General features: G+C 40.5%; 3 protein-coding genes across 7 annotated transcripts in view; 2 read left to right on the forward strand and 1 right to left on the reverse strand.

Moving 5' to 3' along the window:
* Positions 1-16,018, forward strand: part of dip2bb (disco-interacting protein 2 homolog Bb) — a 50,052-nt gene extending 34,034 nt beyond the window's left edge. For both annotated transcript variants that reach the window (XM_038696714.1, XM_038696715.1), the window contains 13 exons: positions 55-178; positions 301-422; positions 694-805; positions 7,614-7,723; positions 9,124-9,254; positions 9,369-9,537; positions 9,627-9,797; positions 9,889-9,950; positions 11,266-11,323; positions 11,409-11,483; positions 11,613-11,787; positions 11,985-12,108; positions 12,847-16,018. In XM_038696714.1, coding sequence (XP_038552642.1) covers positions 55-178; positions 301-422; positions 694-805; positions 7,614-7,723; positions 9,124-9,254; positions 9,369-9,537; positions 9,627-9,797; positions 9,889-9,950; positions 11,266-11,323; positions 11,409-11,483; positions 11,613-11,787; positions 11,985-12,108; positions 12,847-13,099 — 1,686 coding nt within the window. In that variant the 3' untranslated portion in view covers positions 13,100-16,018. The remainder of the gene's footprint in view (positions 1-54; positions 179-300; positions 423-693; positions 806-7,613; positions 7,724-9,123; positions 9,255-9,368; positions 9,538-9,626; positions 9,798-9,888; positions 9,951-11,265; positions 11,324-11,408; positions 11,484-11,612; positions 11,788-11,984; positions 12,109-12,846) is intronic.
* A 1,013-nt stretch (positions 16,019-17,031) lies between these two features.
* Positions 17,032-24,233, forward strand: atf1 (activating transcription factor 1). 4 transcript variants are annotated; one of them, XM_038697167.1, is made up of 8 exons: positions 17,032-17,131; positions 18,040-18,143; positions 19,154-19,276; positions 19,431-19,528; positions 19,622-19,746; positions 21,711-21,893; positions 22,266-22,419; positions 23,377-24,233. In XM_038697167.1, the coding sequence occupies exons 2-8, from the start codon at positions 18,045-18,047 to the stop codon at positions 23,519-23,521; spliced, it is 927 nt and encodes a 308-aa protein (XP_038553095.1). In that variant the 5' UTR covers positions 17,032-17,131; positions 18,040-18,044; the 3' UTR covers positions 23,522-24,233. The 4 variants fall into 4 exon arrangements, with proteins under 4 accessions (XP_038553095.1, XP_038553097.1, XP_038553094.1 ...); XM_038697169.1 differs by having other exon boundaries at positions 17,037-17,212; positions 19,437-19,528; XM_038697166.1 differs by having other exon boundaries at positions 17,038-17,212.
* Positions 24,124-26,354, reverse strand: LOC119886439 (methyltransferase-like protein 7A). The gene is made up of 2 exons (XM_038697171.1): positions 25,713-26,354; positions 24,124-24,575 (listed from the first exon to the last, which is right to left on the reverse strand). The coding sequence occupies exons 1-2, from the start codon at positions 26,250-26,252 to the stop codon at positions 24,339-24,341; spliced, it is 777 nt and encodes a 258-aa protein (XP_038553099.1). The 5' UTR covers positions 26,253-26,354; the 3' UTR covers positions 24,124-24,338.
* Positions 26,355-26,437: the final 83 nt, after the last annotated feature.

Consider the following 26,437-nt stretch of genomic DNA (forward strand, 5'->3'; position numbering starts at 1 on the left):
ATTACACCTTGTGTTTCTGGTGACCTTGTATGTCTTCCTCTGTGCATTATTCAGGGTGTAACAGTGGGCACAGCGACCTGTGTCCAGCTTCACAAGCGAGCAGAGAAGATAGCTGCAGCGCTTACTGAGAAAGGCAGCATCAACACTGGAGAGAACGTAGTGCTGCTCTATCCTCCTGGTGGGTCCTGTCTCTGGTATCTGTGTCTACATATTAATTAATTATTCTGTATTAATTATTGTGAGACAAGGACAGTTTTCTCTCTTTTTTAACTCCGCCTTTGGCCTCCATCTTTCTCTCAGGCATTGATTTGATAGCCGCCTTCTACGGCTGTCTCTATGCTGGATGTGTTCCCGTAAACGTCAGACCTCCGCATCCTCAGAACCTGGCAGCCACGCTGCCAACTGTCCGCATGATTATTGATGTAAGTGTGTGTGCTCTTTTGCACGTGTGTTATTGTGTGTTCATGAGTTTGTGAGTACATACATGTGTGTTAATTCATTTAAATCCTAATAGTTTTTAGTTGTTGTTTTTAAAAATCCGTTGTTTTTTTTATTGTCAAAAATCCAGTCTCAGTTGGGCCATAGATACATTGTGTTGTGTGTTTACAGCTGTTTGTCATTCATTTAATTTTCACCAATTTGTAGCAGCTTCTCCTGTTCAGATGAATCATGCTGGTGATGTTTTGTTACCAGGTCAGTAAAGCTGCGTGTATTCTTACCACTCAAAATCTCATGAGGACTCTTCGTTCCAAAGACGCTGCTGCCTCTGTGAACATTAAAACGTGGCCAACAATCATTGACACAGGTAAGATATCGAAAGTTTTTTTTTCCAGACATTTTGTCTTGTCATAATAGGAGAAGCACAGGTGTTACTAAAAACATAAACAATACCTTTCTGTTCTAGAGTACAAGTAAGCAGTGACAGTGAGCCAGCATGAACAATGCTAGGACGTTTTTATTATTTACGCCTGTGCTCTTGCTACTGTGACATGTCAAAATGTCTTAAAAAAGGCCTATTCTCAACAAAACCTCATGTGAATACTACATAAAGAAATTGGATGCCTCATGGTTTATCAACAGAACTTTTAATCCTCCAATGAATTTGAAAAATAAAAAATCCTCTCTGTTCATCAGTTTAAAGTTCAATTTTAACACCTATTTTAACCTTAAATCTACATTAAGCCTAGTTCACACTACACGATTTTTAGCCGGATTTGCCACTCGGCAAGCCCAACAGATTGATCTGCAGTCGCCAGTCGTTACATCTGAACTACTCAATGACGCATCAGAACGGCTCCCCGACACAGTTCTGACACATCGCCGATATCTAGCATGCCAAATATCTGGAGTCAGCCGACTCGACATCCACATCCAGCCAATGAGAGCATGCAGCTGGCAGAGCAGGCAGCTACTTTTTCACTGCAAAACACTTTTTACTCACCTCTAGCTCTCTCTGTAGCTGAGACAATCCCTGCTACCTGCATTTGCTAATCCATTCTTTCACCCATATTCTTTGTCTTTATAATTTCTATCTTTATAATAACAAACAACAGCTGTTTCGTGTGTAGGTTCACGTCATTCCCGTTTCACATTTCTTGACAAAACGTGGTTTGGAGACCAGTGTCGGACGACACAGCCGCTTTCAGCTCGTGTAGTGTGTGAGCCTCTGTCACTGATCAGTCACGTAGTGTGAACGCCACAACAACTTCAAGACTCCCGTCACAAGACTGCAAGTTGTGTAGAGTGAACAGCACGGCAATCGGCTGATGCTGAAAGTTGTGTAGTCTGCACAAGCCTTTAGCTGTACAAATTTTTTGTATATCCACCTCATTTATTTTTGCAGTAGTGAAGTATTTGTAATAAGAAATGACTGTACCCCTGAAGTATAAACACATGAATTGTTTACAGTAGCTGACTTTCTCATGAGTTAAACTGAAGACAGGCTTATCAGTTGCTGTAAGTAGTCGTCATAGTGAGTGTACAGTTAGTTGTGTATGAAGTGCACAGATCTGTCAGAAATGCTCGTGTCAGTTTTTGTGGACCGTTTGCTGTGACAAGACTTTGCCGCATTAAGACAAACAGGAAGCGGGATATTTCTCTGCAGTGCTTTCTCCTGTTATTACCAAAATTGCTCAGTGGGTAGACAAACTTGTGGGTTGATAAGTGCTTGGTGCACTTTTGGTTGGTTTCTGCTTGCAGCTATATTGTAATCTACTTTGTTTCCTATTATATATATTATTTTTTTTATATCTCTGTGCGCATTTTGTTCTGCAAAGCTCCTTCTAACAACATCTGAATGAGTTACACGGCCAATGAATAATATCTGAACAAGTATCTGAGAGCAATAATTGGCAGTATAAAATGCATCTGCTAATGATTCTTTTTTGATGAGTCATTAGTGCTCAGTATAATTTAATTCAATTCAATTCAATTCAATTTTATTTATATAGCGCCAAATCACAACAACAGTTATCTCACAGCGCTTTTCATAAAAGAGCAGGTCTAGACCGTACTCTGTGATGATATTTACAGAAGCCCAACAGTTCCCACCAAGAGCAAGCACTAGGCGACAGAGGCAAGGAAAAACTTCCTTTTAAGAGGCAGAAACCTCGAGCAGAACCATGGCTCAGGGTGGGCGGCCATCTGCCTCGACCGGTTGGGGTGAGAGAGAGAGAGAGAGAGAAAGAGAGAGAAAGAAAGAGAGTGAAAGAGAGAGAGAGAGAAAGAGAGAGAGAGAGAGAGAGAGGGATGTAAGGAGAGAGAGAGGGGAGGGAGGCAGCCTACACAATATACACACAGAGGTACAGACAGCGAAGGTAATGTTGCTATAAACTAAATGAAAAATGGTACAGATATTTATAATAGTGTTAATGGTAACCATCGTAATGTTAATGATTATAATAACAATAAGACTAGCAACAATAGTCGTTGCAGTAGAGGGTGTCGAGCAGGAACACGGGGGCAGCAGGCGACCCGCAGCCACAGATCCAGACTCCACAGCTCCAGAGCCAGAAAACCTGCAGGAAGTGATAGGAGGAGAGAGGAGAGGGACGAGAAAGCACAAGACTACCAGAAAGGGGAGAAGTTGTGTTAGTAACATGCAATAATGGGATAAGGTTGCATACAGAGGGAGAGAAAGTAGAGGAGAGAGGAGCTCAGTGCATCATGGGAAATCCCCCGGCAGTCTAGGCCTATAGCAGCATAACTAAGGGATGGTTCAGGACTACCTGAGCCAGCCCTAACTATAAGCTTTATCAAAGAGGAAAGTCTTAAGCCTACTCTTAAATGTGGAGATGGTGTCTGCCTCCTGAACCCAAACTGGAACCTGGTTCCACAGGAGAGGAGCTTGATAGCTGAACGCTCTGGCTCCTAGTCTACTTTTGGAGACTCTAGGAACCACAAGTAACCCTGCATTCTGGGAGCGCAGTGCTCTGGTGGGGTAGTAAGGTACTATGAGCTCTTTAAGATAAGATGGTGCCTGACCATTAAGAGCTTTGTAGGTAAGAAGAATGATTTTAAATTCTATTCTGGATTTTACTGGAAGCCAATGCAAAGAAGCTAAAACAGGAGAAATGTGATCTCTTTTCCTGGTTCCTGTCAGAACACGTGCTGCAGCATTCTGGATCAGCTGAAGAGTCTTAATGGACTTTTTCGAGCAGCCTGATAATAAGGAATTGCAGTAATCCAGCCTAGAAGTAACAAATGCATGGACTAGTTTTTCTGCATCATTTTTAGACAGGATGTTCCTGATTTTCGCAATATTACGTAGGTGAAAAAAGGCGGTCCTTGAAATTTGCTTAATGTGGGACTTAAACGACATGTCCTGATCAAAGATAACTCCAAGATTCCTCACAGTGGTGCTGGAGGCCAAGGCGATGCCATCCAGGGAAACTATATCTTTAGATAATGCGTCACGGAGGTGCTTAGGCCCCAGAACAATAACTTCAGTTTTATCTGAGTTTAACATAAGAAAATTACAGCTCATCCAGGTTTTAACATCCTGAAGGCACATTTGAAGTTTAGCTAACTGATGAGTTTCATCTGGCTTGATCGATAGATATAACTGAGTATCATCTGCATAACAATGAAAGCTTATGGAATGTTTCCTGATAATATTGCCTAAAGGAAGCATATATAAAGTGAAGAGGATTGGTCCAAGGACAGATCCTTGAGGAACTCCATGAGTAACTTTGGCGTGCATGGAGGACTCATCGTTAACATGTACAAACTGAAATCGATCTGATAAATAGGACTTAAACCAGCTTAGAGCGGTTCCTTTAATGCCAATGAAATATTCCAGTCTCTGCAATAGGATCTGATGGTCAATGGTATCAAATGCAGCACTAAGATCTAATAAAACCAGTACAGAGACAAGTCCTTTGTCTGATGCAATAAGGAGGTCATTAGTAATTTTCACCAGTGCTGTCTCTGTGCTATGATGAGCTCTAAATCCTGACTGAAAATCCTCAAATAAACTATTGCTCTGTAGAAAGTCACACAGCTGTTTAGCAACTGCTTTCTCCAGAACCTTAGAGAGAAATGGAAGGTTAGATATAGGTCTATAGTTTGATAAAACATCCGGATCAAGTTTGGGCTTTTTCAGAAGAGGTTTAATTACAGCTACTTTAAAGTACTGTGGTACATAGCCTGTTGATAAAGATAGATTGATCATATCTAGTATAGAGGTGCTGACTAAGGGTAAAACATCTTTAAGCAGCCTAGTCGGGATGGGGTCTAAGAGGCAGGTTGATGGTTTAGATGAAGAAATTATTGAAGTTAGTTGGTAAAGATTGAGGGAAGCAAAACAGTCTAAACATGTATCTGGTTCTACAGCTGTTTCTAAGGTTCCTGAGTTAGAGATAAGTCGGTGCCAGTTGAGGGCAGGTCTTGGTGAATTTTGTCTCTAATAGCTAGAATTTTATCATTAAAGAAGCTCATGAAGTCGTAACTACTGAGAGCTATGGGAATACTTGGCTCAATAGAGCTGTGACTCTCTGTCAGCCTGGCTACAGTGCTGAAAAGAAACCTGGGGTTGTTCCTATTTTCCTCTATTAATGACGAGTAGTACGCTGCTCTGGCATTACGGAGGGCCTTCCTATAAGTTTTAAGACTATCTTGCCAAATTAAACGAGAATTTTCCACTTTGGTGGAACGCCAATTCCTCTCAAGTTTCCGTGATATTTGCTTTAATTTGCGAGTTTCAGTATTATACCATGGAGCTAACCGTCTTTGTTTTAGTATTTTCTTTTTTAGAGGGGCTACAGAGTCGAGTGTCATTCGCAGCGAGCTGCAGCACTATCAACAAGATGATCGATTTGGGAGGGACTGAAATTAGCATAGGAGTCCTCCGTTACTTTGTGACTAGATAATGTATTTAGAGCTGATGGAATCGCATCCTTAAATTTAGCTATAGCACTATCAGACAGACATCTTGTATAGAAATTTTTGCCCAATGGCGAGTAGTTCAGCAATACAAACTCAAAAGTTATCAAACAGTGGTCGGATAAAGAGGGATTCTGTGGGAACACCACTAAATGTTCAATTTCAATACCATACACCAAAACAAGGTCAAGGGTGTGGTTAAAACAGTGAGTCGGTTCATGAACACTCTGAGAGAAGCCGATGGAATCTAACAAAGAGATAAACGCAGTACTGAAGCTGTCATTCTCAACATCTACATGAATATTAAAATCCCCTACAATAATAACTTTGTCCGTTTTAAGGACTAAAGTTGACAAAAACTCTGCAAATTCAGATAAGAATTCAGAATACGGGCCAGGTGCTCGGTACACTATAACAAAAAGAATTGGTTGCAGTGATTTCCAACTTGGGTGCGAAAGACTAAGAACAAGACTTTCAAATGAGTTATAGTTTAGTTTAGGTTTAGAGCTGATTAATAGGCTAGAGTCGAAGATAGCTGCAACTCCACCTCCTCGGCCTGTGCCTCGAGGAATGTGAGTATTAATATGACTGGGAGGGGTGGATTCATTTAGGCTAACATATTCTCCATCACCCAGCCAGGTTTCAGTAAGACCAAATAAATCAATATCATAATCTGATATTAGTTCATTTACTAGTACACCTTTAGAAGAGAGAGATCTGATGTTTAAGAGTCCACATTTAACTCTCCTATTGTTTGCACTATTGCTCTTGTGGTTTTAATTTTTATAAGGTTTTTATGCACAGCTCCTCTTCTGTTTACCTTTTTAAATAATTTCGATGGTCGGGGGACAGACACCGTCACTATAGGTTTTCACTAAGTAACTCCTGAAATGGAGGAGCAGAGAAGTGTGTTAGACTGCGACTCTGCGTAGGGTTTTGGGTGGGTAACTGCTGAAAAAGAAGGGCAGAGAAGTGTGTTAAACTGCGACTCTGCCTCCTGGTCTCAACTCTGGGTTGTCATGGATTTGGTCCACTAATAAACTTGGCCAGATTTCTAGAAATGAGAGCTGCTCCTTCCCAAGTGGGATGGATGCCGTCTCTCCGGATCAGACCAGGTCTTCCCCAGAAAGTCTGCCAATGATCAACAAAGCCCACATCGTTTGCTGGACACCACCTCGACAACCAGCGGCGGAATGACGACATGCGGCTATACATGTCATCACTGGTCAGATTTGGCAGGGGTCCAGAGAAAACTACGGTGTCCGACATTGTTTTTGCATATGTACACACCGACTCAACATTAATCTTAGTGACCTCCGATTGGCGTAACCGGGAGTCATTACCGCCGACGTGAATAACAATCTTACTGTATTTACGTTTATCCTTAGCCAGCAGTTTCAAATAAGACTCAATGTCGCCCGCTCTGGCCCCAGGGATGCACTTAACTATGGCCGCTGGCTTCGCTAAATTCACGTTTCTCAAAATGGAGCTGCCAATGATCAGAGTTGGTTTCTCAGCGGGTGTGTCGCTGAGTGGGGAAAATCTGTTAGAAACGTGAACAGGTTGATGATGCCCCGTGGACTTTGAATGCTTACTATTCCTCCTTCGGACAGTCACCCAGCCCCCCTTTCCTGGCTGCACAGGGGATGCCGGAGGACGGCTACCAGAGGCTAACTCAGGCCGTTCCGCACCGACTACCGGGGACTGGCTAGCTACAGTAGCTAAAGACTGATCTACCAGGGTGCGGAGCCGGACTTCTAACTCACTGAGCCTCGCCTCCATGTCTATAAATAAACTACACTTATTACATGTACCATTACCGCTAAAGGAGGCAGAGGAGTAACTAAACATCTGACACACCGAGCAGGAGAAAGTAGGAGAGAGAGAGGGAGAAGGAGAAGCCATCGCTAGCTGCTAAGCTAAAGTCGCTAATGGCTAAGCTAAAGTACTGTAGCGTCAGTTACCAAAACTTTAGAACAACTATGAGATTGAACAGCAGTCACTAAAAGATGGAAAGAACTGTGAGTGCTTAGGCAAAATTACTGTAAAGAATAAGTGTTTAGCGAACAGTTGGCCGCTGTAATCTAACAAATGTAACTGTTATTTAGCGAGAGCAGCACAACACGGTACCAACACACAAGCACCGGAAACGGAAATGAGTCGACACGCTTACCGCAATACGTTAATGTTGACTTTGTTCTCTGTTAACCATGCGCTGTTCTTGTTTGCAGATGATCTTCCTCGCCGCCGGCCTCCACAGATCTATAAGCCGCCCACAGCGGAGATGATTGCTTATCTTGACTTCAGTGTGTCCACTACAGGCATGCTCACTGGGGTAAAGGTGAGACAGATAAGCTTCACTTATTATATATTAATAATATTGCTGTGTTTGATCTTGATCCCAATCCAATTTCCAATTTCTTCCAAATTCTCTCTCCCTCATTCTTATAACAACAATGGTATCAACGGGACTTAAATTTGTCTGGTGGCCAGAAACACAACTCCAAATGAATGAAAGTGGTGGTTGGATAAATAAGCAACTGTTTGCTGACAAATTGTATTAAATTAAAAGTTGATATGTCAATGTTGTGTTCACAACTTGTCTCTGCTGCTCCCAAGTGGCCAAATAAATCAGTTATTGCAGGTTTAAAGAAGATGAATCTTGCTACGGTAAAGAGATCCAAATTTAACAGTTTGTTGTACCAAACTGCTGTTTAAAACAATGATCCTGTTGACCGTGATCTGTGCAATTGTGGACCTATTTTGGTGTTTGTCATGTTCTTTTCTTATATTTGTGTATAACTGAATAAACATATTCATTGTGTCATCTCACACATTTCCATTTCAGGCACAGCAGAAAAATGTTAAGTAAACTACAAGATAAGCAAAGACAGTCAGGTTGTTTTTTTCAGTCCCACAGTTTCCAAGACCAAGGACAGATCACATTTTGCAAATCTAGTTTGCAAAAAGGCCAGTCGAAAATGTGCAGTTTCCCTGTACTGGGGGGGTCCAGCATGTTTGGGATGCTCTCGATCGGTGTATACGACAGTGTGTTCTAGGTCCTGCCAGTATCCAGCAACTTCACACAGCCATTGATTTGACATTTTTAAGTGGCCTTTTATTCTGGCCAGCCTAAGGCACACCAGTGCAATACCCATGCTGTCTGATCAGCATCTTGATATGCCACACCTGTGAGGTGGATAGATTATCTCGGCATAGGAGAAGTGCTCACTAACACAGATTTTGACAGAAATCTGTGAGTGAAATAGGCCTTTTGTGTACATAGAGAAAGTCTTAGTTCTTTGAGTGCAGCTCATGATGAATGGGGGCAAAAACAAAAGTGTTGCGTTTATGATTTTGTTCAGTGTACATCTGTCCCAAGTCAATGCCTATTTACCTTTGCCAGACGACAATGACACTGATGTTCAAATCATACAGCGAGATGTCCATCATGGAATAGATACAAAGTCTCCACTTACATACATGTACCTGAGTAGAATATAATGCAATGCAGCCACAAGCTTTGTTGCATTGCAAAATGTATTCTACTGTAGGATGTAAAAGATGTCACAAGTAGGGAAAACTGGTTGACAGAAAGTGGGTAATAGTCCAGAAAAGTGAATTAGAAAACTTAATCACAAAGCTATTCCTGGAAAAGCATCAAACTTTACAGACTGATATGCAACAGTGTCAGTGGGACATTTTCCTTTAGTTTCTAATACATCTTCTTGTTCGTTGCAGATCTCTCACGCAGCCGTCAGTGCACTTTGTCGCTCTATAAAATTGCAGTGTGAACTGTACTCCTCTCGCCAAATAGCCATCTGCCTGGATCCTTACTGTGGTCTGGGCTTTGTCTTGTGGTGCCTCGCAAGGTAAGGTAATCTGTCACCTACAATACTTACATGCTGCGGACCCCGGTTTTAGTATCTCTGATGTTATTTCTACTCCATTCATCCACTTTTTTTACTTCATGTCTTGTCTTTTAGTGTTTACTCAGGTCACCAGTCCATCCTGATACCTCCCTTCGAGTTGGAGAGCTGCTTGTCTCTGTGGCTGAGCACGCTCAGTCAGTACCGCGTCAGAGACACCTTCTGCTCCTACTCTGTCATGGAGCTCTGCACTAAAGGACTGGGTACTCAAACTGAGTTACTCAAGGTGAGTACTGCATACAGAGAGAGAGAATCATGAATGACGGACATGGAATTTGATCAGGGATTTGATCATTCTATGTGGTTGTGTTTTAGGCCCGTGGTGTGAACCTGTCGTGTGTGCGGAGCTGTGTGGTGATAGCAGAGGAACGGCCTCGCCTCGCCCTCACGCACTCCTTCTCCAAGCTGTTTAAGGACGTGGGGCTGTCATCCAGAGCCGTCAGCACTGCTTTTGGTTCCAGGGTTAACCTTGCCATCTGCCTGCAGGTACACCAATCACCTTAACCTGATGAGAGAGTAGGGAACCAGTAATGAGAACCAGTAGGACCTGTATGTACGTGTTCTTTGTGTGTTACAGGGCACCACTGGTCCTGATCCCTGTACAGTTTATGTGGACATGAAATCCCTCCGCCATGACAGGTAAGAACACAACCATTTCAGTCAGGGTGACTGGTTAAAACAAACAAACTTCCTAATTTAAGAAGTTAAATTGTATTATGTCTACTGTATACAGTATATGGAGTTTAGGTCTTCGTGTGGATTTTTTAAAGCAGCATTGAAACTATCTCATATTTAATCAAAAGCTGAAGTTAACCTGTGTCGCTCCTGCATTGAGGGGGCTTTACTGTCACGATTGGTGTGCGTGGTTGAGGTTGAGGACTCAAATGCAGGACACACACAAAGCAGGTACAGTTCAAAAGGTTTATTCACAAAACTAAAGTGAGCACACTTACTGAGAGCGGCTGAGTCCAAGTAATCCAAAAGGTAACCGTCCAAATGAAACAAAGAAAATCCAAAGGGCACAAAATCCAAAAGAACAAGCAGGGTATCAGGAGATGAAAGAACACAGCATGACATGCTACGTACGACAATGACCAGACACAGACTAAAGAAACAAGCAAGCATATCTACAGGGACTAACCAGCAGGGCGTGAGCAACACTGGTGACAGAGATCAGACTAATGAGACAGACATGCAGGCAGGCAGAGAGAATGACAGAAGCAATGCAAGATTCAAATACCAGACAATAACATAATAAACCATGTAAACAAACAAACACTGATCAATAAAACAGTGATCACCACAGGAAAAAGGACACTGAACAGACAGACCATGAAACTAAAATGGAACAGATCAGAAATAAGAAAATACCAAAACAATACTAAACACAAGCAGAGAGATACAACCCAAGCATGATGATATGGAAATTAATAACAAACATCAGACAGAAACAGAATTAAACAAGAACTAAGGCAGGCACAGATTATATCAAAATAAGACAGAACAGATCAGAGTAATGAATACAACATACTCAACAACAACACAAGCAGACAGAACGAGACCAAAATACAACGGACTAAATTTATTTATTTACCTTTATTTAACCAGAAAGAAAAACTCATTGAGATTAAAAATCTCTTTTCCAAGAGTGTCATGGCCAAGACAGGCAGCAGCACAATTAACAAGGTTGCAGACATATGTAGAAACATAGACAGAAACTGCGGATAACTAAACTAAACAGACCAGACAGGCAGTGTACATTTACAATTATGAAGCAGTCAATAAAAGTGTCAAATGAAAACAACACCCCTTAGATCCTAAGTGAAAACACGAAAAAACTCGTACATAAAACCAGCGACCCTGAACATCGGTCAGATAATTCTCATTTGGAAAACAAGAGACTTGTTTTCAATGAATGACTACATGTGTCTGCTTCTGTATGTGACTTTTGCAGAGTCAGGCTTGTGGAGAGAGGAGCACCTCAGAGTCTTCCTCTAATGGAGTCTGGCAAGGTAAGATGCTACATGCGTACAACCATGGTATACATTCACTTCATGAATTATTAAGTTAAAGTGGTGCATGTTGTTTCAACTACAGATACTGCCAGGTGTTCGGGTGATAATCGTAAACCCAGAGACCAAAGGTCCGCTTGGGGATTCTCATCTAGGCGAGGTGAGAGGAAGCCGTAATTAAGCGCTCTCCTTTTGTGGTGACAACATGACTGTATCGTGACAAAATCACTGGCAAAGCCTCCTTCCTTCCTAAACCAGCCGTGACCCAGTGTGTGCTTCCCTCTCTTAGATCTGGGTGAACAGCCCTCACAGTGCCAGTGGCTACTACACCATCTACGGAGAGGAGAGTCTTCAGGCCAACCACTTCAACACCAAGCTCAGCTTTGGAGACCCGCAGACCTTATGGGCCAGGACAGGATACTTGGGTTTTGTGAAGAGGACTGAGCTGTTGGATGCCAGTGGGGGTAAATAGACCCTGACACAGCTAAAGACTAGATTTAGTTAGTCAGCCTTGATGAGTTTATTATTATATAGATTGAGGATAATTAACACTTTAAAACAGAATGAACCCTTCAAACATAACAAACTTGAGCTTCTTACACATTTGTTTCTACTGCATATTTTTCTTGGTGGATTATGTTGCCCGTATTTCTGTGCTCAGATCGGCATGATGCTCTCTTTGTGGTGGGATCACTGGATGAGACCTTGGAGCTAAGAGGCCTACGCTACCACCCAATTGATATTGAAACCTCTGTGTCCCGGGCTCACCGCAGTATTGCTGAGAGGTGACAATGCTCTTGATATTCACACACACGCTTTATTAATGTTCATAGAAAGCTACATATTGTGGCGGTAATATCCACCACTAAAATGCTAACTGCTCCAATGGCAAAAGAAAACACATTGTGATACACACATTTAATTACACTGTGTTTAAGAATTATTTTAAATATGGATATTTAAAGAGCACAGCACTGGCTTTTATTTTGCAGTTTTCTTTTTTGCTGTCATCACAACATATCCCCTGCCTTGTTTTTATCCCATTGCCATGAACCAGGCCCGTTTTATTACACATGTGTAATACAATTAACAAACTCAAAAAAGGTGACCACATACTGAAATAATAGGAAGCCAGTTTAGAGGAATAGATGAGAAATAAGATTATTTGCTTTCTTGCCAAGATTTAAATGAGATGATTGATACCTCTCTCATGACCGTACATTAGCATGATGCTACAGCCAGTAGCAGGTTAACCTTAGCTTAGCACAAAGACTGGAATAGCTAGCCTGATTTAAACACAACATGTCCTTTTTCAACTTTGGTTTTTGTACAGATTAAACTGAGCTAAGCCAGCTTTCTGTTCATGTTTAGTGTACAAACAAGAGAGTGGTATCAATCTTCTTATCTAGGTCTCTGCAATAAAGCATATAAGAGTATTTCCCAAAATGTCAAACTATTCCTTTATTTCCATTGCTTTTGGGTTAGGATTGTATTCTCAGTCACCCTCTTCTTGTCCCTCACAGTGCTGTGTTTACATGGACCAACTTGCTGGTGGTGGTGTCGGAGCTGTGCGGTTCGGAACAGGATGCGCTGGACCTGGTGCCTCTGATAACCAACGTGGTCCTGGAGGAGCACCACCTCATTGTTGGCGTGGTGGTTATTGTGGACCCCGGGGTTATACCCATCAACTCCAGGGGAGAGAAGCAGCGCATGCATCTACGGGACTCTTTCCTCGCGGACCAGCTGGATCCCATCTATGTCGCTTACAACATGTGAGGGGTTGTCCACATCCACAGTCTGGATGCTTATTGCACCATCATTCCAGCATTCGACCACAGCTTGGCAAATGGTGAAAAGGAAAAAGCATGCACCACATGTACACATGCAACCAACCCTGTGTGACACCAGCATATCTTGGCCACTGCATGTCTGTGATTGGACCTGCCATGTTTGGAGTTGTTCACTGTGTTTTATAGATAGAAGCAAAAGAAGCAACATGTACTGCAAATGGCAAAGAGAAAAAAAATTACCCTGTTGCACTTTTTGGGGGGAAAGGGCGAAACAACACATACAACAGGACCACTTGTGAAATTGAAAACATTTAAAATTAATTATATATTATTGTCTTTGTGAAAATCCATCTTCTTATTCCGTACCTACCACAAACCTCTTAAAACGCTTTCCCTCGTGCGTCTACACAGATTCCAAGAGCTACTAAACTTGAAATATTTTTACATGCAGCTTTCCATCAAACACACACAAATGCATGCGCTGAGCCCTTGTCTTTTCTCACTAACACAGATGAATAAAAGAGGGCGGAAGAAAGTAAACCATGAGACAAGTAGCCAGTCTCAGTCTGTGTGCATTATTAAGAAAGCTTATTTTATCCCATGACAATGAAGCCAAATAGATTTTCACAACTTTCCTGCCCTAATATATTCCCTGCCTTTATAAAACTTCAGCCATACATTCCTATCTTAATTTTTAATAAATCTGCTATTGATGGCTGTTTATTCTACTTTGGTTTTGACTAGTAGTGGAAATCCAGACAGAAATCCAAAGGGATCAAAACAAAAGAGGAAAGAGGCCATATTCTGTACTGTACCTATAAAGGCCTGTTGTATTTTAGATACTGTACGTTACTGTATAAATATTTTTAATTGTATAAATGTATAAATGCTTAACTTGTCTCTCTCAGTTGATGGTTTGTGGATAGGTAACCCAGCTGGGAGATGATAACAGTAGCAGAAAGAAGACTGTAAATAAGAAAACTGTTTTGACAGTACTTTTGAAGTGGAATAATAGTTGTATAATGGAGGGTAAAGATGAATAACTTCAAAGCATTGTTAGTCAGGACAGATATAACATTGCACTTTCTCAAAAATTGTCTATTTTATTATAACAATGAGGCATTATAACTAAGGGTTCAGGAGCATATATTATTCTGAGGATTCTTGCTTGATGAGCTTCGAGACACCGGGAGGGCTATCACTGTTAACGCCAGGGATCTTTTATGTCGGCCATTGAAAAAAGAATAAAAAACAGAAAATTAAACTGGTGCAAGGAGAAAGCTAAAACCAATATCATGACTGTTTTCAGGCTACCAGTCATTAGTTAGCATCTAATATCCATTACCATTGTACTTTATATTGCTAAACAGTCACACCTCTCAGTTTTTCAATGCATAATAGAGCAAATGTTTGAGAGGTTGGCCCTTTCCTTTTCCTCTGCACACGTTTTGTCTTTGTGCAACTTTGTAAAGAATTACTTTGAATTCCAACAGGATTGTTGTTGGTACTGTATAGTAAGTCTGTAGTCAGTAGAGGCAAGTCATCATGTATCTGGATTATGTTATTTGTTCAGTCACTGGATTTTTAAGCACTTGTGAATGCCGTTGCAAAGCTGAGCCACATCTGAAACACCCTTGATTGGCAAGTAAAGTAATTGTAGGTAAAAGAAAAGGGTAAAAAAATAAGTGCATCAAGATGCATTTGCAAAATGTATTTGGATTCCTGCAATCTTGTGCTTTCCTTGTGCTCCTTGCCATAATTTATAGGTTTGTTGTACTGGATTAAACTGTAATCGGTGATGAACCCTTCATGTCAACATGTAAATAGTTTTTTGTTATTTTTGGACTTTTGCAATTGTACCATTCAATTAACATTCAATCATGCCAAACACAATATTAGAAAGATGTTTAATCATTTCAAAGTAAACAGGAATATGATCTATTGAATTACTGTACATTGCACTGGTGGTACTTACAGTAGGTTTCTACTGTGTGGATCGATTAGTTTAACTAACCCCATTTCATGTTACATTAAATGTGTTAATACTTTTAGACATATAAATACTTGAAATTTGGTTTTGCCCACTTTTAAGTCCACCTAGAGAAAGCCGTTAATAGCACTTCATCTTAGCTTTAACATAGCATCTTACGTTTGCAGCAGAATGTTTGCATGACTCAGCCAAGCACAAGAAGAAGAAATCAGCTTGAGGCACAAGTAGGGGAGATATATATGTATGAAACTGTATATTCAGGGAACAAAACTCATAACACAGGGATGGACCAGGTGGTCCCTTGGTGCAATCTGTGAATAATACCCATAAAATGTAGACGTTTGTCAAAACAAATCTTGTAGTTAAGGCGGACATTGCAAACCTAATGAGCAAAAAGAGGGGTAACTGACAACCAGTGTCCATCTACCATCTACCTGCTTCGCTGCGAAGTCTACAAGGGCTTCCATTGGTTTCCGCTCTTTTTCTCCGTCAGAGTTCTTACACACTATGCAATCCCAATGACAGTGCAATTTAATTTAAAAGCTTGCACTGTCTGGTGAAATATACATGATGCTTATACATTTTGTAATAACTAAGGACAGGGGACTGCTGACATTTAACCAGTAGTGTACTTACGACTGCATTAATCTCTCTTGAGTTGTTCTATCAATATTTTGTGTATGCACTCTTGGTATGTTGTATATTAACTATTTGGTGAATTCTAAACTTCTCCATGAGGGTGTGATCCACCAAGGAATCTTTAATGTTAGAGAGGTGCTTTAACTCGTATAGTTGAGAAATCGAGGTGGTACACCCCTTTCAATTCTTCTCATTTCTTTTCTATTTCATTTTGTTGTACTTTGTTTTATACTTTATGTAAAAGTAATGCAGAATAAACAAAAGCATTTAATCATTCCACTTGTCCTGATATTCATGAGTTTAGTAATGATGTACAAGTGGTTGAAATTGACCTTATAACATCACTTTTTGAATTCTTACACGACGGCATGTTTGAGAATTTTGTCATAATGGACAGGGAAGATATTTTAGTTACAAAATAGGCAAATTCAAAGTAACATCTCATGTAAATTGATGAATCAAACAAAGCCAAATGTTTTTGTATAAAGCCAGAATTGTGTGCACTGAACCGAGGAAATGTCTTCCTGAAGGCCAACATTTTGTAAAATAATACCACAAAACTAAATATTTATCTCAGTAAGTATTTTACTTTTGGTTAAATAAATGTTAAATTTAAAGAAAATCTAAAAGTGTTGTTGTCAGACTTTGCACCTGTGTAGGCTCAGTGCACAGAGAAGGCTTCTCCAAAATTTCAGTCTCTGATGTTTATGGGATGCTTACTCCGTTCTGAAGTAAAGGGATGAGGCCCAAGGTCAGGGCTTTAAATGTTTCAAGTGATGGAAAACATCAGTCAGAATTTGTCTGGTACTGAACATACACACACACACATATGAAAAAAAAATTAACAGCAGCATGGTCTAAAGTAGACTACACTGTTCTGATCTGGATTCAAGAAAAGATGACCAAACACTAGAGGGCACGAGTGATCCAAGAAGACTCAATGTGAAGTAAAAGCCATTCATAATTTAATTTATGTAAAGCCCATAAGTATTATCAGCAAAATGTGCTTGAAGTATAAGTATTTATTATGTATTATGGCACCTGTCAGAGTATATTACCGTATTACTATTACTGATGCATTCATGTACAGCAGCGTATTTTAAGTGCTTTATTTACTGTTTGGTTGTTTAATCTATAACAACACATTTGTAAAACCTGGACTGTCAAAGTACAGCTGTCAAGTAAATGCAGCGGAGTCTTCCTCCACTCTGTATCTACCATTGAACTTTTCTCACCAATCACAAAGCCCAAAGAAATTATTGCGTAATGCGTCTTTACCACGCAGCACCGCCCATTTCCTTTGGGGAAAAAAAGTGGTCAGCTATTTTTTTTTAGCTGACATCTTTGTATTTTTAGCTGTTAGCCATTGCTGCTAATCAACATTTCAAGGTACTTGTTGTGTCAAAGTATATACACGAATTGCACGAAGTCCACGCTGTGAACAAGAGCAGTTACGCGGCATTTGAAAAGGTAAATTGTGGCTGTCTGAGCGGTAGTTTTTGTGCTCGTCTGGCTGCTCCGCTGTGGCGGTAATGGCGGCTGTTGCTTCGTCAACTTCTCGCCGTTTTACGAAAAGGGAAGGTGTAGTTAGCTTAATGGCTCCCCGTATCGCTGACGTCTGTTGACGCGGTAACTTGCGTGCCAGTGACATAGTTACACATATTTGCTCATTGAGACAAAAGCTCATCCATCCTGTGAACCAGAGTCACCAAACTTCGCCTCGCTTGTTGCTCTAAAGCTGTTGTTTATTAACGGTTTATACGGGTTAACGTCCGTTTAACCGAACGTTAGCTACCGTTAACTAGCAGCGGTAACGTTAATGTTGGTGGGAACATTCTAGCAGTAACGTTAGTGACTCAAAGGATAACTTTATGTCAGCTGCAAACGTTTGCCCGGGATGAAGTCGCCCACTTTGTTAAATTTTGCATTTAGTTAAATCCTAAGGGGAAAAAGTTAACAGTATTAACAGTCGGGCCTAGCTATGTTCCGTAACTCCGTGTTAACGTTAGTTGCATTGGCTAACACGATCGAACCAAAGAGGAAGTCGATCTTTTATTTAACTTAGACTGCCCTGTTTAACTTCCGAAGAAACGGTTAGCTAAACTAAGAAGCTGAGATTTGATATTGCTTTAATCTGGTCGGGAAGAGTTGTTACTTAACGTTATATTAACACATAGCGCACAGGCCACAGTGTAGTAACTTGCAGCATATTTACATGCAGGCAGCCCTGACACATTGTCTTACTTTAGAGCCGTTGTAAAACTGATTTATTAAAACATTGATTTATTTGTTCCCAGTTACTATGGAAGAAGTACAGCAGGGCAGCAATGGCACAGAGTCACAGACTACCATCATTCCCACTACCATCACAACCTCTCAGTTCTCACAGATAGCCCAACAGGTAACTAATAGATCCCATTCAAGCTACCATTAAAAGTGTCTCAAATAATGCCACACTGTATTGCCACAGTAGATCTTGCAATGTAAAAACCGCTAGTCCACTTTGTTTATGAATGCTCAAATCACACTTTAAGTTCTTGTGGTTTGCTTATTAATACAGCTACATTTTCCACTTTATATATTTAGTAAGTTTGTTATAACTTGCTGTCCTACAACTTGCATTTAAGAAGGATCCAACAAGACAGCCATGTTGATCATGAACTAAGAGGCTTCCACATAACTCTCATTGTGTTAGCCTTCATCAGCAAACTTAAAGGAAGTCCATTAAAATTGAAAGCCTATCTTTAAAATTGGATTGCATTAAAAAATGTGAGTAATTTGCACAGTGAGTTTTCACTTCTCACTATCCAGTATAAATTAATTCTTTAATAGAGACATATCTGTCAGTTTTGCAGTAGAGAAAGGGATTACTGAATCTGGAGTTTCGTGCGACTAGTCTGCTGTTTTCTGAGATTTGCATCTTAAAGATTTCAGTCAACTACAGTGATGGATAATTGAATTATGCCAAAGTTATTAAAAAATGATATTTTGAAAACTCAACATTAATTTGTCTTTGCTAAAACTAAATGTATTGGTTATTTAAGATAATCTACAGCCATTACTGACATTTTTAATAAGACTATTTATTTAGTGGAACGTAGATCCTGTCTAAACTGTTTGAAGCGAGTTCTGCTGATTATCCAGGATAACCAGGTGCATCATCTCTAGAAGACACACTGCTGCTGAATGTTTCTAATATATTTTTTCAATTCTCAGAGGAACACAAGCAAAATTCAACTCACTTAAAAAAATATGTTTTGTGTAATTTGGGTGAAATTATTACCCTCTAAAGCAATTTTTTTATTTTTTATTCTAATGATGTCTCAATGTGTGTCGGAACTGACTTTTTTGCACACACAAATTGAATAAGCTTGTCATGATGAATATACTGTATTTTTTGGATTTGTGCAGATGTCCCTGGGTGGTTCTTCTGTGGCTGTTGTACAGCTGCCAGGGGGTCAGTTTCAGGTTCAAGGAGTGATCCAGTCTGCACAGTCGTCAGTCATACAGTCCCCTCAGATGCAGAGTTCACAGGTGAGACCACCTGGATTTATTGACACTGCAATCATTGATTCTAAATGCTAGCCTTTGTTTGATTCATCATCTTAGTTTATTTTTTTCTTCTGTGAGCATGCCATTTTATACAATTATTCTGTTGCACTCTGTTAATCCACCTCCTTCTTTCAAGGTCCAGGGTTCAGATAGTGAAGATTCACAGGACTCATCAGACAGTGGAGTCACAGCCCAAAAGACCAGAGAAATACTGGCAAGACGGCCTTCATACAGGTAAAAAAGAAAACTACAAGCACAAACACAACACAATAACAGTTTTGTGAGATGAATACTAAATCATGTGACCCTTGTCTTCTCACCTTGTAGAAAAATCCTAAATGAACTTTCATCTGAGGAAATGGCACACATTGAGGGGAAGGATAACAGCCCGGTATCCACAGGTGTTACAGTACCCACCACTCAAATCTACCAGACCAGCAGCGGCCAGTACAGTAGGAACTTCTCCCTTCCATAGTACTTGCATTAAAAAGGCAAAATTTGTTTTCAAATGTTATGTTTTTGTAGGCCACGGAATTAATAAAAGTGAAATTTTTAATAATTGCGTGTTGTTTATGATTTGGCGTGTGGCGATTAAATCGGCAATAGGCACATGATTGAAGGATGATCAGCGATTGGTTTTTCATGCGCCAATATTAAGGCGATTTTAACTAACTCACTACAGTGTTTCCCACAGGATTTTAAGAGACTTTGGTGGGTGGGCCTTAAACCCTCTCACGGCATGCCCCCCATAAGAAAGTTTTGAACATTTTAAAGTTAAATGCATTAATTTGGTGCAAAATTAAGAGGCTATCTATGAAGAACTGTGTACGCTTATAAACAATGTTGTGCTCTAATAAACTATTTGATCATAAACCCATTGTATAGCTATAAATGGTGATGAAACAGCAACAAAAGTCAACAAATTTATTTAATGTTTTCCCAAAAACCCTGAATCAAAGAATAGAAGAATAAGTCATTTCCCTAACATTTTATTGTTGTTTTTTTACTTTTATTGGACACATGTAATATGTTTTATACTTTCTGTGAATATAATCCAATTAATCTTATTTCCATGCTGTATAGACACCTTATTTTGAAAACCGGGCGTTGTGTGTATCCTCGTGCTAAATTCATTAAGTCCAACCAGAGTCCAAACTTGATAAATAATGTTGTATGTGGTTCTGGTATCCCGTAAAATGAAGACTTCACAGCCTCTCTTCAGGTAGGACTCTAATACTGCAACACTTATCTTTGTAAAGAGAGAAACTGACAGGATAAAGTCGCTAACCTGCCTGTCAGCTCGCTGTGGGCCGTTTCAGTAGATTTACCATGTACCAATACGTGTGCACTCCAAATGTAGGCGTGGCTAGCTAAATCGCCTTCTCACAAACGAGTGACAGAAACAGGCTGTTAACGTTACTATAGTTACCTCAAAAGAAATGTGGTTGTCTCAAGACGGAGGCCAAAGTGTCTGAGCGTGAGAGCTTACAGTAGGGCGGAGAAGTGCCCACAAAACACAATGTTAGAGGTCTGTAAGATGTAAAAATATTTTTCGGTTCATTTTGAAACTATGGCGGGCCGCCATGGTCTCGTTAATTAATGGGAAACACTGCACTATCAGAACTAAGATGACAATAAACAGTCTCTAGATTCTACACTACACTGTAGTGTTTCCCATTCATTGATTTATTTGTGACGACACGACACGCCACAATTTAAGTGCTGACCACCACTTACTATATAGGCCTACTATTTAAAATAAGTAAAATCATAATGCATCGCAGGGCTGCGCATAGATTTGCTCGGCACCTCCACTTGCTCTCTCTCTCTCTCTCTCTCTCTCTCTCTCTCTCTCTCTCTCTCTCTCTCTCTCTCTCTCTCTCTCTCTCTCTCTCTCTCACAAACACATTGAAACAGCTGTCAGTATATAGACCCTCCTCCTTGTGCAAAGTCAAAACCTGATCATGCGCTGGAAGAAAGATTGTTGCCAGCTTTTCCGCGATTCCTTAATCAATGCGTAGTTGACTGGTCAGTATCATGAACAGCTCTGTTAACTTTAGAATACAGTTGGGTTGTCAAGGTTAGCACGCTGTAAATAGCTGCTAGACAATATTGATTGCACCACCACTCCACCCTGCGCGCACGGCGTTACACGGTAATTTCACTGGCATGCTGCAGCGTAACCCGCCCCACTCGCCAATCGGTGGTCTCAAGTAGCCATGATTGGACGATATGAAAATAGAGAAGATCGCCCGAAGCGAAATGCTGAAAACATCTGTGTGATGTTTTCATCTTTCTTTTTTATTCCCTATTAAAAGAAGAATACTTTGCGTTACTCAGAATTTACCTAGCCTGCTGAGATGGGATTTTTATGTGTGCTTTACTGATTCTGATGCCATCTGTGTTATTATTCTAGTTACCATAGCCGCTAATGGCACAATCCAGCTGGCGACACCAGGGTCCGAAGGCATTCATGGACTACAGACTGTCACCATGGCCAACTCTGGTGGAGCCCAGCAAGGCACCACCATCCTCCAGTATGCCCAGACACCTGACGGCCAGCAGATACTGGTGCCTAGCAACCAGGTTGTTGTACAAGGTGAGTAAAATTCAGCAAAATGTTTCTGATTTTCTAAGATTTCTAAGCCAATTTTTGTCTACTAGTAGAGTCACCTTTTTGTAAGTGGATTCCAGGTATATTCCGGCTAGTTTGACTGCTGGGCAGAAGCCAAAATGTGTTGGGTGTTCAGACTGACAATAGTCTCCACATTTATTTCAATTAGGGCTCTGACAAAGAAAAGGAAAAAGCAGGATGGTCCAGCAAAATGTTGAGCCTAGCTTGAGCTGTTAAAACCCCTGTTGTTGTTGTTGTTGTTGTTGTTGTTGTTGTTGTTGTTGTTGTTGTTGTTGTTGTTGTTGTTGTTGTTGTTGTTAGTATTATTTTTTTTAAATCTTGTCGTGTTTCCCTCAGGCGCAGGAGGTGAGATGCAAACATACCAGATCCGTACAGCTCCCACATCCAGCTCCCTGTCTCAGACTGTAGTTATGACCTCTCCTGTGGGACTATCTCAGGGCAAGACTGATGATCCAACAGTAAAGAGGGAAATCAGGCTTGCAAAAAACAGGTAAGTGTACTGTTCATTCCCGGGTTTTGAATAGCGAAATCTGTGTCAGAAATGTCAAATCTCACGGACATTCTGGAGAAGAACAGTCTTAGTATTTGACTACAATAATAATAATAATCTTTATTTCTAGAGCACTATTCAAAATCATGTTACAAAGTCATGAGCAATGACAATAAAAGACATATATAACAGATAACAAGATACACAGTCAAAGTAAGATCCTCCTCTCCATTACTGTAGAAGTGAGTGATGTATGTTGCGCTCACCCCTTGATAATTTACATTTACTTTATAATTATTTTATCATTCAAATATAGACCGCTGCTCTGTCTCGGGCGTTGTATTTGATGCATGACAGGTGATTAGTTAGCATGTTGAAGTTGAGAGAATGGCAACTTGCCATCCTCTGTTGTTTGACACAGAAGAACTATCACAGGAGAAACAAACTGGGCGTGGTAAACCAAAGAAGGTTAAAGTCAAGGGCAACTGGACTTGGTTGAAGATGGGCGTGGTAAAGGAAAAAGGTTTTGTGATGATGCCTCCAGTACTGGAGCTCAGATACAGGCAAATATTTCCCCAATAAATCATCCCAGGCAAGCATCTTATTTGCAAAGTATGTTTGTTACTTACACATATTTTGCTGTTATGCCTGTAGCTTCAGACAGATAGGGGTCATGGATATAGAGAAAATCCTTTATCACTGTATATGTAATTTCATGTCACAATAGTGACCATACTGTACATAGTAAAACTGCAGGGTGTGTGCGGATGACCGAGGAAAACTATGGAGTGGAACTAAGTTGAATGAACATGAAATTACCTTTTTCAGCTTTTTAAAGGGGACATGACAGAAAAAGCTTGAAAACCACTGCTGTACATTGTGATATACTGAAGTGCACTCACTGTATAATCTTTCCATGGCTAACTGCACTCCCCCCCCCCCTCTTTTTTTTTTCAGAGAGGCAGCCCGTGAATGTCGACGGAAGAAAAAGGAATATGTTAAATGCCTGGAAAACCGCGTAGCTGTTCTTGAAAACCAAAACAAGACCCTGATTGAAGAACTCAAAACATTAAAGGACCTTTATTGTGTTAAAACAGGATAACCTGTTTGAATAGAGGTTGAGGATTGAGACAAATGTGGGAGCAGCACAGCTCAGCCATTTGGACATGGACAGGGTTTCTGGGAACACTTCATTTCAGGCTGAGATCCTCCACTTTTTTTTTTACTCTGTTTGATATAAAAGTGACTTGTGATGGCAGTAAGATATACTCGACAAATAAAAAAGAAATTGGTCATTTTTCCACCTGCTGTTTTTTAAAAATTTGCTAATGCTATAACATTTATAGTTGTGTACATTTTAATACTGGGAGGTTTGAAATTGTGATCTTTAACTTTTGAGTCTCAGTTTCTAAATGTATCCCTTTCCCTTTTTCTCTTGTGTTTTTTAAAAAATGTTGCTGTTGGAGCTCTTTTAAAAAATATATTTTAACAGCATCACTGAATTCTGACTGTATAATTACTACACAGACATAATTCCTGTTTATATCTTGAACCAGCAATTCCCCTTAAAGGAGATGTTACAATTTCATTCCTTATTTTTGTGCAATGGAATATAAAGGGTAACAGAAATGATGACATTGAGTGTGGTTTGGTTGGTTGTTTCTTGGCAGTTACTTAGACAATCAGGGAAAAAAAAGCACAGTGTCCAGGTAATATTTATTATGTACATCTTGGGAGGGATGGGGAAGAAGAACAAACGGTGTATTAAATGTTGCTGATTCTGTAAGTAAATAAATATATTTTCACTCAAAAAAGGCAGTGTGACAAGTGTCATTTTTGTTCCATGAAAATGTAAGCAGATCTTATACAAATGGGTGCAGAAAATGTCATCAATAAAGTTACCCCATTCTCCCCTGCAGTCATTTAATGGAATATCCCATGATGTGTGGTCTTATCATGAGAGTAACCTCTGGAGCCTCAATGTGTTTAAGATAAATTTCAGAGAAACCAGCTGCCTCTAGATCTTTCCACGTTTCTCTGGTAATCATGCATCCATCCCCAAGATAGTACCACAGAGGCTCAAGCATGTGCTGGAAGAAGTATGTCCAGGAGGAGGGATCTGAGACAACGTGTTCCAAAAAGTAAAATGCTCCACCCTGTGGTAAGAGGGAGCAGACAAAAACAGATTATCGCACATTTCATCAAGTCAGGTTTTGTAATTTCAGATGTCTTATAGGTTAAATTTAATAGTAAAATTACACAATGTTGTCTGTTAACTAAATGCAATATGCGCTATTCCAGCATGTGTACAACTTAAGTAGAATATCCCCCTGTCAAGAGGCCAAGATAAATAAAAAGTCATCCCATCCAAATGATAATTCATTTGGTCCAGTCAGTGAAAACAGTGTACAGCCTCCTAATGCATGCCCATTTGTGTAATGTGGACAAATGCCAGAATGGAAGAGAGACTTCTTTCTCCAGTTTAATTAAATCCCTTTACTGGTTTTCAATTAATATTTGTAGCCTAACCGACAATTTGTGCCTTTCTTGATGTAATGTGGAGGACTGCCCAGGAAATGTTTTTTTCATTTTGGTGTCAAGTTAACAGCAACAACAACCAGAGAAACATTTAATGTTTGCCATAATCTGACACTCTCAGTACCCTTTTTATATTCTTAACCAAATGGTTTAATGTGTAAGGACTAAGACTGACCGCAAATGTTTTTAATATACAGGCATAATGTATTCACACTGAAACAGACATCTATAATAGCAATACATAGCCTAAGATTTTACTTGACACATTCTACTTTCTATGTGCAAGGCTGGATTACCAAGTCGGCAAAGCTGGAAACTGCCCTGGGCCCCAGACCCTCAGAGGGCCCAAAACAGCCCCAGATTCGGTGCACCCCAACTGGTTTCTGGAGACTGGGATCCTGCATTACCCAATCTTGCTGGCTTAGCTTGTATAAGGGCCACCTGTCAAAACCTAGTTTTAACTTCTTTTTATTATTTTACTGCGGTGGTACATTTCCCCAAATAAACGAGTGTTTGAACACATTTCCGCAACCTATTTGACACACAGACTGCCTGGGGCCAGTCGGCATTATGCTGGTTTCTGGTTGTTTGGGCAAAAAATAAAGCTTCACATTTATGTCTTGTTTTGGGTTTGATTAGTGCCTCATACCAGGTTCATCCAGCCATGCTCATGTAGCCTGTAGTCACACAAGTTACATTATAAATTATTTCCGACAGCGCTTGAAGGCAGCATATTGACACCCATTGAGACTCACTGTTTTGAGAATGCGTCGGACCTCTCTCAGCACCGACGGCACGTTGCTGACAGAACAGAGAACCAAGGTGCAGACTACCACGTCTACTGACTCGTCCTTCACTCCCTTCATGTCCTCTCCAGAGACGACTAGAAACTCGTCATAAGTTAAATGCGCGTTTGCGTCCATGCTCCTCCGCAGGTACTTCTCGAAGTGCGGGTTGGGGTCAGTGCAGATTACCGTGCAGCCGTAGGGGTAAAACTTGAAGTTTGCCCCGCTGCCGCAGCCGATCTCCAGCAGACGAAGAGTACCGTCGGTGTTTGCAAATTTGCCCACGTTTCGGAAAAGCTCCCTCTTTGTTTTGTGCATTTTGTCGTTGTATGAAAATGTTATATTGTAGGCAAGCAAGGGAAACAGACGTTTGTACATACCGTACACGCCTATGATTTCCATTAGACGTACAGGCAAAGTCAGAACAAAACAAAGTAGCTTGCATAATTTCATGAGAAAATACTTCATTTTCTTCAGAGTTAATCTTAAACACAATCTTGCTGGGGGCATGTTAAGACAGGCGACTTTAGAAGATCAAAAGATTACACTCTTAATGCCTGAGTGGCAGTGTCTGGGTTGCACTTTCACCACACGATGGCGCAAACAGTGTAGTCTGCAGGAGGGGGGGGGGGGGGGGGGATGCGAGAGCAAGTCCACCTTTCCCCAAATGTTGAACTTTCCTATGTCATCTCAAT

The sequence above is a fragment of the Micropterus salmoides genome, unplaced genomic scaffold, assembly GCF_014851395.1.
Source record: "Micropterus salmoides isolate LMB-PRFRI ecotype aquatic unplaced genomic scaffold, ASM1485139v1 Ms_hic_scaffold_4, whole genome shotgun sequence".
Classification (NCBI taxonomy): domain Eukaryota; kingdom Metazoa; phylum Chordata; class Actinopteri; order Centrarchiformes; family Centrarchidae; genus Micropterus; species Micropterus salmoides.

What these genes read in the sequence shown, in the direction of transcription:
- atf1 (XM_038697167.1), top strand. Translation starts at nt 18,045, where the DNA reads ATGGAAGAAGTACAGCAGGGCAGCAATGGCACAGAGTCACAGACTACC. An exon ending in GCAAGACGGCCTTCATACAG is followed by an intron (nt 19,529 to 19,621) that starts GTAAAAAAGAAA and finishes CTCACCTTGTAG; the next exon opens with AAAAATCCTAAATGAACTTT. An exon ending in GACCAGCAGCGGCCAGTACA is followed by an intron (nt 19,747 to 21,710) that starts GTAGGAACTTCT and finishes TTATTATTCTAG; the next exon opens with TTACCATAGCCGCTAATGGC.
- LOC119886439 (XM_038697171.1), bottom strand. Translation starts at nt 26,252, where the DNA reads ATGCCCCCAGCAAGATTGTGTTTAAGATTAACTCTGAAGAAAATGAAG. An exon ending in TCCGACGCATTCTCAAAACA is followed by an intron (nt 24,576 to 25,712) that starts GTGAGTCTCAAT and finishes CTCTTACCACAG; the next exon opens with GGTGGAGCATTTTACTTTTT.